The sequence below is a fragment of the Canis lupus genome, chromosome 35 (assembly GCF_011100685.1).
Source record: "Canis lupus familiaris isolate Mischka breed German Shepherd chromosome 35, alternate assembly UU_Cfam_GSD_1.0, whole genome shotgun sequence".
In the NCBI taxonomy this organism is placed as follows: domain Eukaryota; kingdom Metazoa; phylum Chordata; class Mammalia; order Carnivora; family Canidae; genus Canis; species Canis lupus.
In genome coordinates this window covers 6,244,343-6,268,241 of record NC_049256.1, presented here as the reverse complement: position 1 = coordinate 6,268,241, position 23,899 = coordinate 6,244,343, and the positions used below count along the sequence as shown (strand labels likewise).

General features: G+C 38.4%; 1 protein-coding gene across 6 annotated transcripts in view; it reads right to left on the bottom strand.

The window, feature by feature from the left end:
• CDYL (chromodomain Y like) overlaps positions 1–23,899 on the bottom strand; it is a 230,361-nt gene that overhangs the window by 99,973 nt on the left and 106,489 nt on the right. The window contains exon 1 of one of the 6 annotated variants that reach the window (XM_038584072.1): positions 21,422–21,454. The exons of the other annotated variants lie outside the window; for them this stretch is intronic. Coding sequence (XP_038440000.1) covers positions 21,422–21,448 — 27 coding nt within the window. The 5' untranslated portion in view covers positions 21,449–21,454. Of the gene's footprint in view, positions 1–21,421; positions 21,455–23,899 lie in introns of those variants that run through there. 6 annotated transcript variants of the gene reach the window in all.

Genomic DNA, 23,899 nt, shown 5'->3' with positions numbered 1-23,899 from the left:
GGTCAATAAAACTGATAAAACCTTTAACTAGACCAACTAAAAAAAGAAGAGAACACAAATAAGTAACATCAGAAATGAAAGAGAGGGTATCACTATCTACCTGGCAGAAATTAAGCAAAGGACTACAAGGGAAATACTAGGTATTATGAACAACTCTGCCAACAAATTAGGCAACTTAGATGAAATGGTGATATCCTAGGACATCTGAGTGGCTAAGCAGTTGAGTGTCTGCCTTTGGCTCAGGACACCAGGATCGAGTCCCATATTGGGCTCCCTGCATGGAGCCTGCTTCTCCCTCTGCCTGTGTCTCTGCCTCTCTATCTTTCATGTATAAATAAATAAAATCTTAAAAAAAAAGAAAGAAATGGAGATATCCCAGGAAGATAAAAATTATCACAACTGACTCCAGAAGAAAGAGAAAATTTGTATAGATTTGCAAGTAAATAAGTATATTTAGTAAAGTCTTCCCACAAAGAAAAGTACAGGCTCAGATGGCTTCAGTTATGAATTGCATAAAATGTCTTAAAAAAAGAAAAAAAAATCCTATAAAAACACTGCCCCAAAATAGGAAAGACCACTTCCCAACTCATTCTATCTGAGGCCAGTATTACCCAACAGTAAAGCCAAACAAAGACATCATAAAAACAAAACTAAACAAAAGGCACCCTCTACGGAACAGCATTTTTTTATAAGCATAGACACAAAAATCCCAAACCAAATTGACCAACAAACATATATGTAGGACTGTATACAACATCTTACAAAACTTATTCCCCAAATGCAAGGTAGGTCAGTTGCAATCTGAAAATCAACTAATGCAATAATACACCATACTAATGGACTATAGAACAAAAGCCACATGATCACCTTAATGGCCACAGATAAAGCATTTGACAAAATACAAACTTACGACTAAACTCTCAACAAAGCAGAAGTAGAAGGGAACTTTCTTAACCTGATAAGGAAATCTACAAAAACTCAGCTAATATCATCCTTAATGTAAAAGGCTGAAGACATTCCCCTAAACATCCTAGGAACTAAAAGGGAGACGTTTATTCTTACCACTCCTATTGCCACTCCCTGTAGGCTCTACATAGCACAAAAAACACAGACTGGAAAGAAAGAAAATTGTCTCTAATTGCAGACGATGTGATTCGGTGTGAAAAAGCTAAGAAACCTACAAAATAACTATGAGAACTAATAAGTGAGTTTAGCAAGGTTGAAGGATATATAGGAAGTACATAAAAATTTTGTAAATTTATTAAAAATTAAAAACCAATACATAAAAATCAATTGTATTTCTATATGCTAGCAATGGACAATCCAAAAATGAAAATAAGCAATCTCTATTAAAAAGAATAAAAATACTTAGAAATCAACTTAATGAAAGAAGTTCAAGAATTTTACACTGAAATCTTCAAAGCATTACTGAGAGAAATTAAAGAAGATCTAAATCGCTGGGGCCTATGGGCTTCCATCTGGGGGAACTCGACAGATCTGGGAAGTGATGGGTCCTGCCGTGCCCTGTGGTAAAGAGACACCAGTACTCTGGGTGCATCTTCATAGAGTGGAAACTGGGAGAGGAAAGAATTTAAGGTTGAGGACTGTTGTGATCTGGAAGAATTTCAAATTCTTCATATGCACATAAACGTGGTATGGGGTCATGATGCTGCTTGAAACCTGTGACTAGTCATTGCAAAGTTGCTGATTCTGGAGAAGCAAGCCGCAGTGCTTTGTGTCTTTGAAACACTGCTTCAGACTCTGATTTTTGGCTGCCTTCTCATGGACCAGGTATACAGCTAACATGCCAGAGAAGAACGCCACCCTAAAGCAGCACTAACAGTTAGGGTTGCTCAGAAGATTAGCATTAACCATACAAGTACAAGTTTGGCAGTAAAACTGGAGAATGGCACCATTTGATTTTAGAAAATCTGTAAGTCGACACAGGCTCAGGACTTGTCCATGTATCAGGCTTAAATTTTCTCTTCAAGGTGCATTAATCTGATTTTGCCTAATTATTCTGCTCACCTGCAGGACCAAAGCCAACCACATCCTAAGACTGGCTCTTGCTTGAATAAGAAGCACAGAAAATATAGTCTGAATGGGACCAAAAGGAAGTTTGAGTATTTCCGTTTTTGTTTACGTCCGGGAGCAGTTCTGGCTGTGGAATCCTGCTTTACCATTATTGATCCCTTAGCTCTGGTACTGGTGATGTAGTGGTGTGACATTCCAGCTGCAAACAGATTTATACTCCCGGCGCTTGCCTTTCAATAATGATTTTAAAGTCTATACTTCATTATAAGTACTTCTTACCAGATAGATTACCCTTGCTTCACTTCATGGCAATGTTTTTTCTGGCCTCCCAAAAAGCAGTATTTCAACCATACAGAAAAATGGGAGTGGTGGTGGTGGATTATCTATTATTTTGACTGCCCACCTAACTGATCAACTTTATAGGTGATACAGGGTTTTGGTTTTGTTTTTTAAAGCAATATGATACAGCTGAAACCCAGTGAGCACCTCTCTGTGATTCCATCTCCTGTCCACTTCTCAGAGGTAACAACTATTTCAAATCTGATGTTTATCATTCTCATACATTTTTGAAGAAGTATATTACTTGTGTGTGTCTAAATAGCAATATTATTTTGCATAGTTTTAAGCTCTAGACACTTTATAATCTTCATCAGTGATTTTGTAATTAATCCATATTCATACATATAGATCTAGGTCATTCATCAAGGCTATATAGTATTCCACAGTAGGAATAATTCCCTCAGCTACATATCCATTCTCATGCACATTTGAGTTGTTTTTTTAAGAAACAGCAATGTAACAAGTATCCTTATTAACAATTCTTCATGCACATGACCTATTCTTCTAAAGTATATATCTAGAAGAAAAATTATTAAATCAGATGGTTAGAAGCACTTTCAAGTCAACTAGATAGTATTAAATTGTCTGAAGTGGCTGGTTAACCATTAATACTCCAAATGAGCACAGTTTCTTCACCCTCAACCAGCAAACTACTATTTTAAAGTCTGACTAGCATAGAATGCTAACTTGTTTTAATTTGTACTTTCTCAATAACCGGTGAGAACAGAATTTTTTTTTAAGATTTTATTTATTTATTCATGAGAGACACAGAGAGAGGGAGAAGCAGGCTCCATGCAGGGAGCCTGATGTGGGACTCGATCCCAGGTCTCCAGGATCACGCCCTGGGCCAAAGGTGGCGCTAAACCGCTGAGCCACCAGGGCTGCCCCAGAATTCTTATAAAACTTTATCTTTTATTCTGGTTTCCTTTTCTGTGAAGCCCTGTTCACATATTTTGCCCATTCTGTGGATTCTCTTTTTCAATTTGTTTATGGTTGCTTTTATGAGACTTTTGTTGTTATTGTTTTATTTTGACTAAATCCAGTTTTTTTCTTTATAATTATTGGTTCTGATGTCTTGCTTAAAAAACTCATCTCTTTCCCAAGGTCATAAAGATAGTCTTTGATACACATATAAATGGCTTCTATACAGTGTGAGATAGGAAATCTAATTTTGTTTCTTTCTTGCTAGTTTCTACATGACTCACTTTTATGTACTATTTGCTCCCAACATCAATACCACATTGTCTAAAATGACCTTATAATAAGCATTTGGTTCATTAAGTCATTCTGCCTTGTTCTATTTGAAAACTATCTTGGCTATTCCTGGCACAAAGTTCTCCCATACAAATTACAAAACGAAGTAGTATCACACAACGACAACCCAAAAAAGGGGGCAGGGAAGGAAGAAGGCAGCAGAAAAAATGAAGAATACAACATCTGATGTTGGGATTTTCATAAAAATGATTCCAAATTCATAGATTTATTTGGGAGAACTGGACATTACAGTTATAAGCCTTCCCATCCATAAGCATGGAACTTCTCCATTTATTTGGTTCTCAAATTTCCTCCAATAAAGCTTTAAAATTCTCTCCATTAAGATTTTGCATATTTTAAGTTTGTGGTTATAGTGTTGGTGCTCTTGTCAATCTTTCAAAATTATATATTCAAATTAGTACCCTGATATATATACACAATTGATTATTTATCTTGTGTCTAACCTTACTGATGAACCCATAATTTCTAAAAATTTGTCTACCATTTTTATGCAGTCCTATTTGTGCATAAGGATAGCTTTATTTCTTGCTTTCCAGGGTTTCTACCTTGATCTATTCCCAATTTTAAAAGTTAGGTTACTTTCGACATTCTATTATTACTATGTTTAGAGGAAGGTTAAGTAGAATTTCCTAAGAGTTTTTATCAATAAAGGAAGGTAGATTTTTTAAAGTGTTTCACCTACTGAGATGCTGTATGTTAATGTAGGTTACATTAAATTTTCAAGTGTTGAACCATCTTTGCATTCCTAAAATACATTTCATTTGATCCTGCTCTTAATATACTGCTAAATTTTTAAATTGATACTCTAGAAAATTTTTTGTCTATGTTCATAGATATAACTTCTGAATCTACTAATCAACCTTAATTAACATCACTGTAAGTAGCACAACCAGACATCAGGTGCTCCTGATAGGATACAACAGAAAGGAAACAGTACTATCTCAAGTGTTCTTGCCAAAGTGATGAACGCAAATCTAACAAGCCTCTAAATCTAGTAATTATCAATTTGTAGTAAATATAGGGGAGTGGAAGATAAGTTATACGATATTACAAGGATACAATCAGCCAGACCATACTGGAGAAATTCTAGAAGACAAACGATTTGATTCCTTCAATAAATGAATAGGATGAGGGGGAAAAAAAGAGAAAGCTGAAAAATATTTAAGAGCCATGTCAACCAAATGCAAAGTAGTCATAATCTGAATTCTAATTAAGACAAACCATTTATAAAAATGGCATTTTAAAATCTACTTTTAGTCAATGTTGTTGGCACAGTAACAGTATAATTATGTTCTTAAATCCTTACAGAGATATTTACTGAAGTATTTAGCAAAGAAATGACAAAAATGGTATTTCCTCTAAAATATCCCAGAAATGACAAATGAAACTAACCAAAAAGGTATATATGAGGAAGTATAGACAAAACATGAAGGGCAAAATATTCTAATTGTTGACTGCAGATTTGTTTGCTTCAAAATATGTAGAGGAAGACAAAGCTGATGTCATTTCAGATCTATGTTCAGGGGAAATTGTTAAGTGACTTCTCTATAAGTAACTAGTAGATTGAGCAGCGAGAAATTAGAAAGATTACAAGATTTGCATATCGGAGTTTTGTTTGAGGTAGTGAACCCTGCCTTCAATAAGTAGATATGTTCTTTTAAAATATGAGACCTATTCTTGTATGATGAATGATGGATGATGGGTTCAAGAGAGTTTATTATACCATGATATAATTTGAGATTTCTCATAGTAAACAGTTTAAAATAGAAAGAAAAGATCTTTCCAGAAAAGATCAATCCAGTCTCTTTTCTCTAGAAATACCTAAATAATATGTAGAGATTCCATTCCTTTGAGGTTTTGGTTGAACACATTAGTGAGCTTTCTGGGTCTGGTATCGGGGTAAGGTGCAGGGGTGGGCATATAGACTGTTGTGATTAAAATTTTTAATGGTTTCCTACTCTTCTTGAGTCCATTTCAAGTTATATATATTTCTAGGAGATCGCAAAGCATTATAACTTCTCACACTTGCTGGCACACACTTGTCTGTAGTTTTACACATTAAAAACACCTGTTGCACCTGTAGATGTAAACTCCTGTCCATTCCTACTGCTGTTTACTCATTTTTCTCATCCTTTATAAATTCTGTCACATTTGGTATATTCTAAGAGCTAACTCTTGGATTGGTATCCTTGTTTTGGGGTGAATTTCTATTCTTATTTTTATCAGACATCTTTTTAACTTTTAGACTGTTCTTTAACTTGTAAGTTGGGTACTTTACTCATTCCAAAAATTTTTATCACCATTTATTTCTAGGTGTGCTCTTAATTTCCTCACTGACCTGTAGGTTATCTAGAAAATTTTCAAATTTTTGAAAAGCACAAAATTAGAAATGTAGTTTCTAGTTTAATAAATGTTTTTATTTTAAGTTTTATTTAGTAAATTACTTAATAAATTACCAGAGCACAGGGTATGACGAAATTTGGCATTAGTTCATATTTGTTGCTTTGTGGCTATGTGGGCAGCTTTTGAGTATGTCTCTTGTATTTTAAAAGAATGTATCTACTTATTAAAGGCAGAGCTCAAAGGAAACTCTAGTATGCAAATCCTCTAACCTTCCTAATTTCTCTCTGCTCAATCTACTAGTTACTTAACACAGGAGTCACTTTAAAATTTCCACTGACTGCAGATCTGAAATTACGTCAGCTTTGTCTTCCATATTTTGAAGCTCTGTTACCAAAGGCAAGCAAGTTTATTTATTTATTTTTTTAAGATTTTATTTATTTATTCATGAGAGACACACACAGAGAGAGGCAGAGGCACAGGCAGAGGGAGAAGCAGGCTCCATTTCATGCAGGGAGCCCAGTGTGGGACTTGATCCTGGGTCTCCAGGATCACACCCTGGGCTGCAGGCGGCACCAAACCGCTGCACCACCAGGGCTGCCCAGGCAAGCAAGTTTAAAATTACTTTAACTTCATGGAGGATTGTTCTTTTTATCACTATTATATAATGACCCTTTATGTTTGTCCCTTTATTGCCTTAAAGTTCTATTATCCAATCTGACATACTCTTTTAAGAGACATGATCCTTTATTTATTGTGATTACAAATATATTTCTATTTATAGTCATTCTGACCATGTCATTCTATTTGTCCTTGCTCTTCCTATCATTCTTTCCCCCTTCTTTTCCTACATTCTGTTTTTTTTTTTTTTTTTTTTAAGTAGCTACCCTTAAAGCTTTAAAGCTTTAGCGTGTTTATCTGTTTTATTAAAATCTAAAGTTGGTTTAGTGGTTAAGCATCTGCTTTTGCCCAGGGTCGTGATCGCCGGGTCCTGGGACTGAGTCCTGCATCAGGCTCCCTAGAAGGAGCCTGCTTCTCCCTCTTCCTAGGTCTCTGCCTCTCTCTCTGTGTCTCTATTATGTTGAAGCTATTAATGATAAAATGATCTCGGAATTATAAACGAAGGATGAGTGAATTAGGTAACAGTCCTGATGGAAAACTTTTGCAAATTGAGCACACTGCCTGATAGTACATATTCACATGTATTAACTGGACTGCCTCCAAAGGTAGCGAACTTTGAGATCTTTACTTATTAGATCATATTTACAGCTATAAGCTTAGTTACATGAAATATGCTTTAATAGATATAATACTTATTATTTTACTGTGAATTTTAAGTTTATATGGCCAGAGTAAAAATAGGATAAGTCGTCACTAGATGGATCTTGTTCATGTCTTATTTGTGGGCTTAAGGTTTATAAGCTTACGCACCAGAATCAACTTAATTTATAAGCTTACACACCAGAATCAAAACAAACTCACCCCTCCAGACACACACATCCCAAACAAGAACACAAATTTAACATTTCTTTCAAAGCTAATATGTACATACTACACCAGGAAATCAGGTATAATTACAGGGAAGGGGGAATTTTTAATTCCCATCTTACAGTTATTTTTTTTTAATTGAAGGATAATTAATGTATGGTGTTATATCACTCTATAACGTTTTATTTAACATGAGACATTAAAACAAAAATGCCCGGCACACACACAGACCTGCTTGGTTACTCAAAGAGGGCTATCCAGCACTCGAACAGTTCTTTTTGTCTCTGATTCCTTACTTTCTTATTACCAGGGCTATGGAAGGCCTGTTGTGATTTAATAACAAATATATACTTCATGGTCATTGCTGGATTTTAGGAGATGGTCAAGTTAATGTAACCAGATTCATGTACCTGTAACCCAGAGTGGTGTAAACCTTTGAGTTTAAAGGTTTGTTGAGTGGACGAATAAAATTGTTCAGGGACAGAAAAACACCAGGGAGCCACTCTGTATACTGAGCACATTTAAGGAGAGAGTGGCACATGGCAACAAACCCAACTCAACAGGACAGTTTTCAAGGGCAACAAGAAGCATACCGTTTCTTTCTACTCTTTCTAGAGAGCACTTCCATAAAATCAAAATACCTTCAGTAATAGCTTTATTAATGAAAACATCCTCAGGCATATTACACAGAGGTGAGCCACGTCTTAAGAGGTAGGTTTCCATTTCTTATCCTACCAGTTTCTTCTTACTACTTGAGGAAAAGGTGAGACATAATGTATTGGCCGTCTTGGTCCTCAAAGGAATCTGATGCAGGAAAGTGGAGCTCACATGTGGCCAGGGCCTGGACCAGCTCCAGCTCAGTTCATAGGTGGCCACAAAAACCACCAGGGGTGAGTGACACACCAACCTCCAAAGAGGAATTCTGGGTCACCTCCTCTCCAGCCACCTGCCTGGTTCTGAGACAACTACTACCCTAGGTGCCACCTTAGTGCTCTTCAGGCCTGGGTGTACATCCGGGAGGATGTGAATCAAAGCATCACTGTGTAAGTCATTAATAGACATAACTTAAAAGAATATGGATATTCTTCCGTAATATTTTGTTCACAGCACTACATTTTCTATGGACATTCATACATTTTAATTGCTTTGTATTTTTAGGTCCTCTGTGTCAGAAAATAACTGCTGTCAATGAATTAATCTCACTCTATACTATTCTAATTATTGGTAACAAGCTCCTAACCACCCATATGCTAACGCCTACAGGTTACAACATCATAAGCTATTAACATAAGCTCCTACCTGGTAGGTGGGGGGACAAAGAGGGAGAATATGGTTTGTAAGAATGGCAATAATAATCATACACATTAGATACGTGTAGTAACACTCAAAGGCTATAGTTCAAAAAAACCAGGAAGTATAAACTTGTTATTAAGATCCTTTTTCTTCTTCTTTTTTTTTTTTTTTTTTTTTGGTCTACAAAAGTCATAGTGTAAAGTTAGTTCCAAGACAGCCATCTAAGACCTTCTTTTGCTCCCTGCAGTCAGAGTGTAAGGTGCTAAGAGGAGGAGGAAGCAAAGTGTCAGGAGAGGTGATGCTAGTGAACAGACACCCTTTTGTTCAGCAAACATGGAACTTAAATTTTAAAAAGCTCTTTTAGGAACACCTAAAAAACAAAACAATCTCCTAAATAAGGCGGAGAGTCCCTGAAAATGCAAATTTTCAGAACTAGCCCTAATCAAAATAATCTAATAAAACCCCTAATAAAAATGTCCTTTCATGGAACAGTCACAGAAAAGGCAGCCACCATTAAATCAAGTTTCCTGGACAGAATAAAAGTGGTAAAGGGGCAGGTAAAGGCTCTGGAGAGCAACACTGGTTCTGCCAGGAAACCATGGCAGGCACATAACCCATGTCCTCATCGACAACACAAGGGCAAGCAACTCGAGGTGTTGAGAAGGTGAAATGACGTGTATGCTACATTAAGCAGCGCACCCAGAGCATAGCAGACCAGCAACACATCACAGCAAGTAATCCAAGGTGACTGTAATCGGAAGAAAAGACTACATGTGGAAGCACACAGCTCATGGAACGGAGCTCCCGACTGTAATAAAATTACCCTGTTGTTGTAATCCAAGGACAGGTTTGTTCCCCAGAACACGCCTTCTACTGTGTGATCTCTACTGTGACTCCCTGAACACATCACAAAATAGAAATTATTAAGGAACGTGGAGCAAAACACTGCCCAGCCACCAAACCTCACCACGGACAACACTTAAAGAAATAACATCATCAGTAAAATATGTGCACATGTACTCTAACTCCGGCACCACTGAGAGCGCTCCAAGAAAGGATCACTCATGAGTAAGCCCAGAACCATGTGAGGACACAGCAGGCAACAGACATGTAACATACTATTAACATAGCAGGACATGAGCACTTAAGGGCTTATTTGGCCATGGCTATGGCTATTTTAAGCTTTTTACATGTATTTACTTATTTAATTCTTGTAAAACCCTAAGAGGTAGATCATATCCTCTTTTTACACAGAAGGAACTGAGGCAGTCCCAATGTAAACCAAGGCAATCTGACTCCAAAGTCTACACTTAACCACCTTCAGGATGATGGCCTTAAATTTTAAGTCAATGTGTAAACAGTGAAAGAATTTCACTATATCCTCAAATTAAAAAAAAAAAAAAAAAAAAAAAGGCAAGTTAAAAGCATGTATGGTATGTAGGGGACACTCCAACAAATGAGGGGGCAATTCCAGAGACAGCGGCTGGCCGGGCCTGGCATGCATGCCGCCGGTGTGGCTGCTGGGTTGTGTGGGCTGGGTTGTGTGGGCTGCACGGCTCTAGTGCACTCAGGGGCCGGGGGGGGGGGGGGGGGGGGCTACCTCCCCTTGAAAGGCTGCTGTGAGAAGTAACTGATGTGCGTAGGCGTAAAGCATTTTTGGTGCTTGGCACCTGCTGAGACTGAATTTATGTTAGTCATTATTACATATGAATAAGGAGATAATCGGGAAGAATGATCAATAAAACAAACTGTGGTTTGGATCTGACTCAGATTTTACATGTTTCCCCATCCTGCTGTAAGTTACTTTACTGCTTGAATTTTCTACATATGGCTTTTTTTTTTTTAATAACAACAATCCAAAAATCAGAGCTATTTATACCTGAGGGAGGAATAAAAGTCTCACTTTGGATAAGAAGAATATTTTGAGATAAGAGGAGTCAGAAAAGAAAGTGAATAAATAAGGTTTCTAGTTGAAATTTTTGCATTATTAAGTAATTTTGAAGGATATGGAAAACAGTGATCAGTGAGGTACTACAATACAAAATAAGGAAATGCGACCAGCTGATTTGTGAAGCAGACAAATCTTTAGATGAACAGATCCACACCTTTATTTTTTAAATCATGCTATTTTACCAGAGAGGTGGTCTTTTTTATTCTTTAATTTTATTTTAAATTCCAGTATAGTTAACATACACTGTAATCTTAGTTTCAGGTGTACAATACAGTGATTCAACACTTCCATGCATCACCTGGTGCTCATCACAGCAAGCACCCTCCTTAACCCCATCACCTATTTTCCCCATCCCCCCACCCTCCTGATAACCATCTATTTGCTCTCCATAGTTAAAGAGTCTGCTTCTTGGTTTGTCTTTTTTTTTCTTTTGTTGGTTTGTTTCTTAAATTTCACATATGAGTAAAATCATTTGGTATTTGGCTCTTATTCTACTTAGCATAATACTCTCCAGCTCCAACCATGTTGCTGCAAATGGCAAGATTTCATTCTTCTTCTATGGCCGAGTAATATTCCATTGTACATATACACACCACCTCTTCTTTATCCATTCCTCAGTCTGTGGACACTTACCTTATTTCCATAATATGGCTATTGTAGATAATGCGGCTATAAACATCGGGGAGAGCATGGATCCCTCTGACTTAGTATTTTTGTATTTTTCATGTAAATACCCAGTAGTGAGACTTTTTTTTAAATCAACAAATTGTTTTTAAGATTTTATTTATTTGGGATCCCTGGGTGGCGCAGCGGTTTGGCACCTGCCTTTGGCCCAGGGCACGATCCTGGAGACCTGGGATCAAATCCCACATCGGGCTCCCGGTGCATGGAGCCTGCTTCTCCCTCTTCCTGTGTCTCTGCCCCTCTCTCTCCCTCTGTGTGACTATCATAAATAAATAAAAATTTAAAAAAATAAAAAAAAAAGATTTTTATTCATTCACGAGAGACACAGAGAAAGAGAGGCAGAGAGACACGGGCAGAGGGAGAAGCAGGCTCCATGCAGGTAGCCCGATGTGGGACGCAATCCCCAGACCCGGGATCACACCCTGAGCGAAAGGCAGAAACTTAACCACTGAGCCACCCAGGCGTCCCCCCAGGAGTGAGATTATTGGGCTGTTAGGTAATTCTATTTTTGAGGAAACTCCATACTGTGTTCCACAGTGGCTACACCAGTTTGCATTTTCACCAACAGAGCACGAGGGTTCCTCTGTCTCTGCATCCTTGCCAACATCTGTTCATTTTTCTCTTGCTCAGAAGACTTCTCTAGGGTGGTTGAGAAAGGAACGGTCAAGAATTTAACCCCACATTAAAGTATGCAGGATAGCCGTGGACAAAAAACATCATGACTATATTTGTCAGAAAAAGTTTAGAGCTTCTCTTTCAAGCTACAATGAGGAAATGCCCGAAAATTACAAATTAAGGATCCTAATAACTTCTTGACTTTCCCAATTGCTGTAAAAGGCATGTCAAATTTTCACCTGCCCCAAACCATAATCCCCAGACCTCCAATCTAATAATCCAATGCAGCCTCCTGCCTCCAAGTTTTTTACTTGGTCACCAATTCCTCTTCTGGTTGGTGCCAACCATGGCTCTTTTCTTTTCTACCACTTCCTGACTTTCCATAATCCAATCACGTCTCGATGTTCCCATAGCCATCATCCTGGTCCACATCACCACCTGTCTCCCTGCCTCTGCCTTTGACACCCTTCAGGTTACCGAGCTTAAGTCCTCCAAGGGCACCTGTCACTCCTCTCCGGACACCAGGAGGCTCTTGAGTCCTCCCACCCATCAGGCATTTTCTCTCTCAGGGCCTTTGCACTTGCTGTTGCCTCTGTCTGTAAAGTTCTATCCTTGAATACCTGATGGTTAAAGGACTGACTTCCTTCAGGTCTTTACTCAAAAGTTACTTTCTCAGTGAGTTTAACACCCCAACTATGCTACCTAAAACTTCAAGCTGTATCTCAACATTTCATATCCACTCCCTTTAGTTTTTATTTTTTCTCCTTATCATTATCACAACCTGATATACTACATTTTTTATTTTATAAGAGATATTGCTTACCTCTTCTATAGAAGGCAAGAATTTTTATTTTATTCACTGTTATACCATGATGCTCTTTGTGAGCACAAAGGATGTGTGCTCACGGAGCATGTGTGACTTCTACAACCTATATGAATAATGTGGTTCAGATCTCAGTACTTTTAATTGGTCATAAATTAAATTGTAACCCTCTTCTTCTAACTGCTTAAGGTAAGCATATGGCCAAGCTCAACCTGTCCTTTTTAGCAACAAAGGGACACTGGGCATAAAAGCTATGTCTCAACAATATTGAATTTGACTATGATAAGACAAAGATTCTACACTTCAGCAACTTTGCACCCTGAGAGTTACATTTTTCTAACGGCAGGTGGAGACTCATTAGTGTGTCATAAAAATTCCACCGATGACCTTACATACATGTATAGATTGTGATATAAAATATAGTTCTAACTATGGGTTGTGGTCAAGAAAACTTTTGAGAAAAAGGGTCCAGAAATAACTTTCAGAGGGGTCTGTGACTTCTCTGACTCTGCCCCAAAGGGGAAAAAAAAGCTATGTGAAAAAATTCTGAGTGTGCTATGTGCAATTTTCCAGATGGAGAGTCCATGGCCTTTTGGCAGATTCCAGAAGGGATCCATGGCTTAAACAGGTTAAAAATGATTGACAAAGAGGATATTAACAGTGAAAAGGGTTAGTTATTGGGCTTTCTCTGATACCTTTTTGAGAATCCATTATGGATCAATTAATATATGTAAATCATCCTTCAATCCATCTAGTCATTCTAAAATCTTAAGCTAATTATCCACGAGATAATTATTTTTGTTCATTTAACCCTAAACCAGCCTTGTCTGGATAGAGACTAAGTCTAGAATTCCAGCACTTGGTAAAAAAGTTCCTGTTTGCTCTATCCATGTATTTTATAATTGTAAACACACCTGGTCAAATTATCAGAAGCCTCATTAGACTTGCCCTGTCCTTAATCGTAGCTAGCTCTTTTTAATTTAAATTCAATTTCGTTAACATTAGTGTATTCTTAGTTTCAGGAGTAGAATTTAGTGATTCATCAATTGCATGTAATACCAGTGCTCATTACATCACATGCCCTCCTTAATGCCCATCACCCGGGTACTCCATCCCCCTACCTCGCCCCCTCCAGCAGCCCTCAGTTTCCTATAGTTAAGAGTCTCTTATGGTTTGTCTCCCTCTCTGATATCATTTTATTTTCCCTTCCCCTCCTCTATGATCATCTGTTTTGTTTCTAAAATTCCACATTATGAATGAAATCAAATGAATGGTATTTGTCTTTCTGACTTATTTCACTTAGCATAATACTCTAGTTCCATATGCATTGTTGCAAATGCAAGATTTCATTCTTTTTGACGGTTGTGTATATATGTATACATATATATATATACATATATACAGGACCACCTTGGGCTTGTTCGGCGCTAAACACACACACACACACACACACACACACACAGAGCGTGAATATATACACCACATCTTCTTTATCTAACCTGTTGATGGACATCTGGGCTCTTTCCATACCTTGGCCATTGTGGACATTCATCTTAGCTAGCTCTTAACACAAGTGACCAAAAGAGGACTAGACAAACATAAATCACTGTGGGTGCTTCAGATATATTTCCCTGCTACATACATATAGCCTGAGGGTAAACAGATCTGGGGAGTGACAACAATTTGGAACTGAGTCTTCCCTGTTCTGCCACTGAGAGGCCACAACTTACCTTTTCAGCAGACACATGCTAAGACAGAACAAGCTTTTACCTGCCAGTCTTGGAATTACTTTTCTACTTACAAAGGACCATGAGTGTTTGGAATTTTATCCCAGGTGACTAAGCTCTCACCCTTTGAGAACACTTACCATATTGAAAGACTTAGTGTATTTATTCTCTCTCTAGAAACACGTCTAAAATGAGAGCACACATATGGAGCTCCCAGCTGAGTAAGGGCCCATGTCACCTCTTCAATGGAAATGATTCATTAGGGACCTACAGGGTACACAGAGTTCTTTGCAGTGGGAAGAACTCTCATGTTTAAACTGTGAGATCTGGTGGTAAAATACATAATGAAATACCAAATTGTATAAAATCACATAAATAGGGTGATGTGAACTGGAGATGCTGAGTTTTTAAGAAAACAGGCATAATGAGGAAAAATGTCTTGCAGAAGATGAGTTCTGAGCTACATCTTGCAAGATGGCTGTCATCTGGGATAAACAAGAATCCAAGTGACAATTCCAGGGAGGAGAACCAGAAGTCAGTCTGCTCAAATGCCTATCAAGGGTCATGTGGGCTGAGGGCTAAAAGGCCGCGTTTGCTGGCTGGAGGAGCTGCGCGAGAGATGGGGCAGGCAGAGGTGGAGAAGGCCATGTGCGCAAGGTGGGCTGCACCCAAGGGAGACACTTCAGGGGGCATGCCGGGAACACAGACACCTTGTACAGAGAGTCAGGAAAACACATTCCCAGAAGGTGCCCATCTGTGCTGAGTTTCAAAAAAAATTAAAGTGGGAGGAGAATTCCAAGGAGAAGAAACCAGGTGTGCAAAGAGAGGTGCAGGAATGAGCGTCAAGCAAGGGTTCTGAGGACTGCATGCTTCTCTGTCCTGCACCTGTGCATGCTGTGGGGGGCCCTGGGGTGTGGGGGAAACTGGCCTGTGGCTGGCTCAGGGGATGGAGCCTGGAGGGCCCGTGTGCCAGGCAGAAGAGGCTGGACTTTACTCTGTAAGCAAAAGTGATACTTGGCTTTTTTTTTTTTTTTTTTTTTTAATCCTTATGGAAAGAATACAGATATTGGAAGGAGAAAGGCAAGAGGCAGAGAGTCAGCAGTAATCTAGAAGGACTTGAAGCAAGAAAGTATTCAGGCCGCTGAGACAAAGGGTTCAGGGGCTACTCTGGCACTACACACGGGGGAGTAGATGCGTGGATAACACGTGATTTGGTTGCTTTGGAGGCTCTGATGCTGGAAGCCTGGATTCAGATGCAGACTCTGCCATTTAACAACTAGCTCCGGAGAAGTCGTATCACCCTTCCTGAACCTCTCTGAGGTTTAGTGTGCTCATTTTACAGAGGAATATAAAAGTACCCATCCTCAGGGCTGCTATGAAGTTTGAATGAAGTAATGCTTTTAAAATATGAAGCGGTACCTGACATACAGGAAGTGTTCAGTAATGGTTATCTATAATTACTGTCATCAGTTACATGGGGGAAATACAGGGGGAGCCTTATTGTGCCAAAATGCAAGGAAAAACTCAAAGACTAATGAGGGGGTGTGGGCAGATGTCAAAAGAACAAAGGAGCCCACGAGAAAGAGTTCCCGCTGGCTGAAAATTGGGACAATCCAAACAAAAAAGAATGACTGTATCAGAATCATGGAGTAAAAATCCAAAGCCCACAATGATACGCACAAAAAATTTTAAGCCTGCACTTATCAATGAAGCTAAGAACTCTTACACTAGATCTAAACTTGGAAAATTGGTAAAATGAATTAAGCCCTGCCTTTCCCAGGAGGAACTGGAGTTCACCCCAGTTGATGAGAAAGAGAAAGCTCTTCTTTACAAAATAATTCTACCTACTAAACACAGAAAAAAATGACAGAATTAGAAGTCATTATATTGCAATACCCACAGAAGACTCAGGAAGGACCATTGGCAGACGCCAAATTCACAGGCTGAGACATTAATGGAAACAGGGCTTCTGCCAGGGGCCAGGTGCGTTCCTGCCAGGCTCTGTACTAAGAGCAGGGGGCAATGCATCCCTTTCTCAATGGAGATACCACTGGCTAAGCCATCAAGGTTGGCATTTACCAGCAGGACAACCTGCCACGGGGGTGGCAAGTAACGGGATGTGACAACACAGAGTAGCCGGCCTTCAACCCAAACTTCCAATTTACAGAAAACACAAGAGGTAGAGAAATGAGTTAGAAAACACCATCAGGAAACAATCAGATAAATCCAGGAGGCAAGACATTCAACAAAAAACTGACCTGAGCACCTCGAAAAGTCAATGTAAAAGCAAATAAATAAACGTAAAGGGGATTGTACTAGACAAGAGTATAAAACAGCACGCTGTGTTCATTAGTATCCCTATCACCACGGCTTACGCCTAGCATTTCGGTTGCTGGTGGGTGGTTTTAGCACCCTCCAGCCTGTTATCAGACCATTCCCTACATTTGATTGTTAGTCTCTCAAGGTTAAATACGAAGAATGATAGCTGCGGGGTTCTACTGAAGCGGGCTGAGAAAGCCTGACTAGATGCAGAGCCACATTTCCAGGCCTGTCAGCATCAGTGACTGCCCAGAGGCAGGTGAATGCAAAGCATCAGTAAAGGCAGTGAGGAGTTAGACAGGGATTATGGTTTCCTGCTTGGTCCTGGGGGTGAGGGTGGGGGGTGCAAGCAAATGATCTCCATTGTTTCTACCTTTCCAGAGATCCCTTAACAAGAGACAACTCCCAGACTCGAACTTCTTGCACCCACACAAGGCCGGAGGAAGTGCCGTGAATCTTGCCTGCCACGGTGAAGGCAATGCGAAGGCTCACTCGCGGCCACAGGGAGAGCTAAACCCTTCCAAGAGCAGGGCCCCTTCAATACGGTGGAGCGCTCACGCTTCGGAGAAAACCCTTCAGCTGCACCAGTAACAACAGCTAATGATCATCATGCACTTCGTGTATCTGTGTGCAAGCACTGGGTTAGGTGCTGCATTACCTCATTTGAGTCCTACAATCCTGTTATGTCCATGTCCAGGTGAGGAAACCAGGATGCTGGGTGACTTGCCCAACATTGTTGAATTAGCAACTGAGCTCACAGATGCTGAACCCAAATTACGTTCTATTAAACACATGTCCTCCAGCTCTGAACTATGCCCACCCATCACGTGCTGTCACTGTCATTCATGGAGTTACGTCCCCAGAACTGAGTGTCAGCATTTTGTCTGAGTCAGTGAGGACACAGTGCTGGCTGCCCAAAATTTCTAAGGGCTTTAAGATTAAATCATAAACCCGAGTCAGTCAAGTCTTTGCTAGCCCAAGATTCTAGGTACAGAGTTGATCTTAACAAGTCACAGTGACAATGCTTGATACCTACTACAAAAGTAGTAGGAAGTAGGAAAACCCTGGTAATCAGCTCCTCCCCTCGCCCCCCAATCAGCAGGATTTGCTAGTTGTTCAATTAAGAACTCTATATTGCCTGGTAATGCATATTATTCATTTTTTCAAAGAACTTTTTAACTACGGATAATTTTTTCTTAAGTACTCAAATTATTTGTATCCTTTCCACTCCTTTTTCCCAAATGGAGAACTATTTACCTCATTTACCAATCAGCACTTCATCAGCATAGCTAAATTCCAGTACATGATTTTCCCAACCTGACCGCTTTCAATTATCAAATGACATATTTCTATTTCCTGATCTATACTGTCTTCACGAAATTTATTATATTCATCATTCTTACTGAACACCATTATAAATCGAGAGCTACAGCAGAATTTTTATAAGGAAAGGAATAGAAGGAACTTCATGAATACTTTTAAAATCGATGCTTACAGAGCAAAAGCAATTACTATTTTGAGTGGTCCCAAGACCAATTAATGGGAAAATGAAATCACAATGAGTTTCCTATCATAGGCTTCACTAAAATATAAACTTTTCTGGCTAATTGGCAAAAGATTGCCAAACTGAACTTTTTAATAAAAATAAAATATACAAAAGCAATTCTGAGAGGTACTAAATGCTACTTCTCTTCAACTACACCTCAAATAGAATGAGGGCAGAGATTTCTCTATTTAAAACCTAGCAATATCACTAGTATCTAGCACAAAGACACTCAGTAATTATCTGCTAAATTAATCAAGGAATTAATCACAATAAAGGCAGCGTTATTGTAAGGATTCAATAAGCTAATACTAAAAAAAAGGTTAACAGTTATCATTATATGAACTATTGATAAGGCCTTTTCACTAACAGTATTCCTTCTACCCACACAACCTTATGTAGCAGGTTGAACATGTACTATTTTTATCCATTTATTCATGAGAACCCAAGTTCCAGAGTTAAATGACAGACCTGTAGTCATCCAGCTGAACTGCCCTCTGTTGTGCCCACATCCCAGGGCTACGTATCCCCTTTCCTTGTTTTTTTTAAGACTTTATTTTTAAGTAGTCTCTGTACCCAACGTAGGTCCTGAACTCACAACTCTGATGATCAAGAGCTGCCTGCTTTACTGACTGAGCCAGCTGCACGTCCCCTGCCGCCACTTTTCCTGGTTTTGTTTTCTCTGGAGTTCTCAACACCCTGTCTCTCTCTCCATGATGGCATGTCTTTCTTCTTGATCCTGTGGGGTCTACCTGTGAGCTTTACGAAGGTAGGCAGCCCATCTGTTTTGTAGCTGGCTGTATCCCTTGAACTCGGCTAAGCGTGGGCATATAGCAGGTGCAAAATTGGAGGACTTACCTAACTGATTAAACTTGACTTTGTTCTGGCATGACCAATTTTACCATGTGGGGGAAACGATATTAAAAATAACAAATAAGTTAAATGAACAAAGTTCTTTGAACAGTGAAGTTTATGTCCAAAAGCACTGATGTGAGAAAGAAAATAAGGACACTTATTTAAATGACTGCCCCAAATAAATTAGTAACGTACCATGCAGACAGAGCATTTAAAATGGATGATATCTTTGGAAGAAACATACTGCATAAATATCATGCTGCTCGGTACTAACCTTACTTTCTGTAGCTTCCTGTTTAAATTCAGCCCTCAAAAAGCACTTGTACTTGACAATCATTAATATATATTCTTCCAATGAAGATGCATTTTGTGAAAAATTATTATCTGTTTTAGTAATTGGCCTATCACTTCACATTTTTAATAAGCTTCAATACTATTACAAAGCTGCCTCACCCATAAAGTGGTGCTTCACCCAATTGTTGATTTTTAAGAAATACCAATACTTGGCTAGGGAAATTCAAAGAAAAGATTAAGAGTAAGTCAAACTGTTTTATCCAGATGGCCTCAAATAATCAGGACACTCTTATTAAATAAGACCAGTTTTCTAAGGTAAACATGATTAAATTTAAAATTTGATCAATAAAAAGTATGGACACAATAATGACGACTAGGGCCTAACACATTAACGTACTATCTTTTTAACTTTGAGGTTACACAAAGAAATGTTTGGGAAAATTAGTCAAATATTAACAAAGTAAACAACAGACTTCAAATATCCTCTCTGTGCAATAATGTTCTGCTCCTTGTCCTAAGAGGTTTCAGAGAGAAGCCTTGGAAGCAACTGGTTCAAATTCTATCAACCATACAATGAAGGCTTAAGACCCTCAACACTTAGGGGATCCTAAAAAAAAAATCAAATAAAAACTAAAACACAAATCATTGGGAAGATATAAATAGCTATGACTAAAGCTGTCCTGGGCTATTTATATACTCTCCAAGAAGAATTCTTCTCCTGATCAAAACATTTGGCTTTTCATTGACTTGAATGAAAAATTCAGGCCAGCCACTCGCGATGCAAATGCTTTCCTACCGGGAACACCTTCATTGTTGTCATTCTAAACAAGAAGCTGCACATTATTCTTACATGCTTCTTCATTTATGCATTTGTCAAAAAGAGAGCATTCTCAGTATCTCATAACAAGAAGCATTAATCTTGCTCTAAGTACTAGCAACTTAATTTCAAACTGATGGCTTAAAGACAGGATAGCATAGATAATTCTGGGTATTTAAAATTTTTATAAAACTCTTCAATTTCTGTAAAAATTTGCTAGCAAGAAAAATTTAAAGCATCAAAGAATCAATTCGCTATACTCAAACTTTAAGTCTGAGTATATTCCTTAAACAAATATTGAGTGCCTACTATTTGTCAGATGCTGTTCGAGATCATGGAGTATCAGTACCTCTATTTCCAGCCAAAAAAAAAAAAAAAATCTTATCTTATATACATGGCTTTTTTTTTTTTTTCTTGAGAAAGCCTACCACATTTAGAAAGATATTAGGTAATCACGGTTGAATTTTATGAAACTTCAAGATTTATAAGCAAAAGCATAAACAAGTAACAGAAATTTGTGAATTTAACCCTAGTCGTTAACTAGACTCTTACCAGAACTTAATTCAAAGTGTAAGACATGTCCCACTGGCACAAACTCTCAGGAAAGCTTGAGCAGATATTCCCTAACCATCCTGACAGCAATCCTGATGTGCAGAAAGAAACTTGAGAATCTTACTAACACAGCTCTTGTGCTATCCCCACAGAGCTGGAGGCTTCCAACATCTTCTACTGTTTAGCCTTCACTGTTGAGCCCTAAACTTGTTGTAGAAAGGTATAGTTGCTGTTATATTTTAAAATAAAGCAGTGGTTGTTAACATTTAAGGGGTTCATCTGCTCTAAAGCACAATTTTTAAAGCCTAAAATTAATAATCACCAGCACATTGATTAATTTTGGAGAAAGCTGAAGTTTTAAAGGCAGAACTTAATAGGCGCAATGCGCTACGTGAAGGGACTATACAAACTCTACTTTTGATTCACTCTTAACTTTCAGCTCATGACAAAAGAACAATGGAATGATCCTTACCTTGAACTTTATACCCATAATAATCATCACTAAACGGCTGCCATGAGTTTCAGGTGTCAGGTTAAGAATACAGGAGTGATTTGAGATCTAGAACCTGCTATCGCAAGATGCTTAGTCTAGAGGAAAATGGAATAAAAAAGCAATAAACATAATTTCAACACAAAGGTGTATGGTAACAGTCCTCTTGGCTGGTGGAAGATGTCCAGGTCCATGAAACGAGACACAGGGAACTACAACAGTTCAGACTGTGAGACTGGAGGGGGGATGGGAGAACACTGAAGACAGCCTGATAAGGGCCCCAACTTCCCACGTGCCAGTGAATCTAAGTCTCTGAGACAGGAAACATATTTGCACTTACCCTCACGCACTAGAGAGTGATGCACACAGTCACTGAAAGTCCCTTAATGACATTCATGGGTAGTTAACGTGAAGTTTTTAAGCATAGGATAGACGTGATTGGGTTTGGGTCTTGTTAGCTTGCTGGATTATGTAAAAAAGCAGCAACGTGTGTGGGATAAGTGGATGTGGGACCGTCAGTGAACCCTGTGAGGAAGCTACTGTGCTGACCAAATTGGGAAAAGAAAAGAGAAGAACCATTCAAATCACAGAAAAGCTTAATTTTATGTATTGAAATAGAAGAACCGTATGTTCTGGTTTGCCTAAGACAGTCTTACTCCTGCTGTTTCAATGTCCAACCAGGTTTTGCCTGTGTCCATTTTTCACTTTTATTTAAATATTATGACTCATCATCACGTTTAAATAAGCCAGTTCCAGTAAAATATACCTCTATTTTCTGTATCTTGCTTCTGCTACAACCTCATCTAGTAGTGTGCAGTGAACAGACTTCCCATTTTACAATGTGGCTACATGTGAAAATCAACCAGCAGTAAACCATCTATCTTCCAAACTCCTTCTAGGTCTACAGTTACCCCTTCCTTTTTAAAGTACACACAGCACTCATGGATTGAACAGGGTATGCTAGTGTTAAGACTCTTGTACACTTCTGAAGTCTGTGGGAAGGAGTTACATATAGAGAACATTCTGATAGTTCTTATTACAGTGATTCTGGCATTCACTAATTGGTGTAAATAACTTTTGATTTTATTCCTTTGATTACTTGTATTTTGCAAAAAAGCATTTTATTAGCAATGAACTAAAAAAAATTAAATACAGATTTAATAAAAAGATTTCATAAGTAAATACTGCATTTCCACTTCTTAAGGAAGTTAACGATGAGTGTGTGTTTTGCAAATGTTTGCCCCTGTCATGCTCCATGAGACGCCACAGTCAGTTCAGTGAACACCAGAAGACATGTGTTCAACAAGCAACTTTAGAAGCTACCTGGTTTTTTATTTAAAACAGAGTGCCCGAAGAGAATTAATTCAGGAGTGCAGCTACAGAAGAATTTCCGTTTATAGTTATAGCATGTATATTTCTTTCTGAAGCATGACTTTTCATTTAGATCAAATAAGTATTATAATTGTGTTCATTTTCCCCTGAATTTTCTCCTAGACATATAAAACTCTAGGCAAAACAGCCATTAAACACTGGCTCATTTAAAAGCGATGGGAGAGCTTTACAAGTCAATTTGCGCTTTCACACAGAAAACCAATTTCATTAGTGGTTCTATTTTTTTTTTCCATCCATTTCATGGAACAAAGGTCAGCAAAGTATGACCTGCAAGCCAAGTCCAGCCTGCCACCTCTTTCTTGCCATCATGGCCTGCAAGATAAAGGTATTTTGTTCAGTTCTCAGTGATTGGAAAACGGTCAAAAAAGGTATAATAATTTTTGATATGTGAAAATCATATGAAATTCACATAAATAAACTCTTATTGAGACACAGATGCTGATCTGTTTATATATTGTCTATAGCTACTTTCAGGTTACAGCTGCAGAACTGAGTAGCTACAGCAGATCTCTGGCCCTACAAAGTATAAAATGTTTACTATCTGGCCCTTTACAGAAGAGAAGGTTTGCTGAATTTTACCTTTGAAGACTGAACATCTGATATGATTATGAACAAATACTGTAAAAGCTCAATGTAGGACACTTTTTGTGATTTTAACATGAATACAAATTTTTATATATACACAGTGAAAAATTTCTAAAGACTAAAGTTGAATTTAAAAATGCTTCAGAGAAAAAAATAAAAATGCTTTAGCATGGCAATATGCATTCTCTTTTTGCTGCTTGTTTTAGTCTTTAAGAAATTACTTTGAGGGACGCCTGGGTAGCTCAGCAGTTAAGCCTTTGGCTCAGGTCGTGATCCTGGGATATGGGATCAAGTCTTGCATCGAGCCTGCTTCTCCCTCTGCCTGTGTCTCTCTCTGCCTCTCTCTCTCTCTCTCTCTTTCTCTGTGTCTCTCATGAATAAATAAATGGAATGGAATGGAATGGAATGGAATGGAATGGAATGGAATGGAATGGAAAGGAAAGGAAAGGAAAAGAAAAGAAAAGAAAAAAGAAAAGAAAGAAA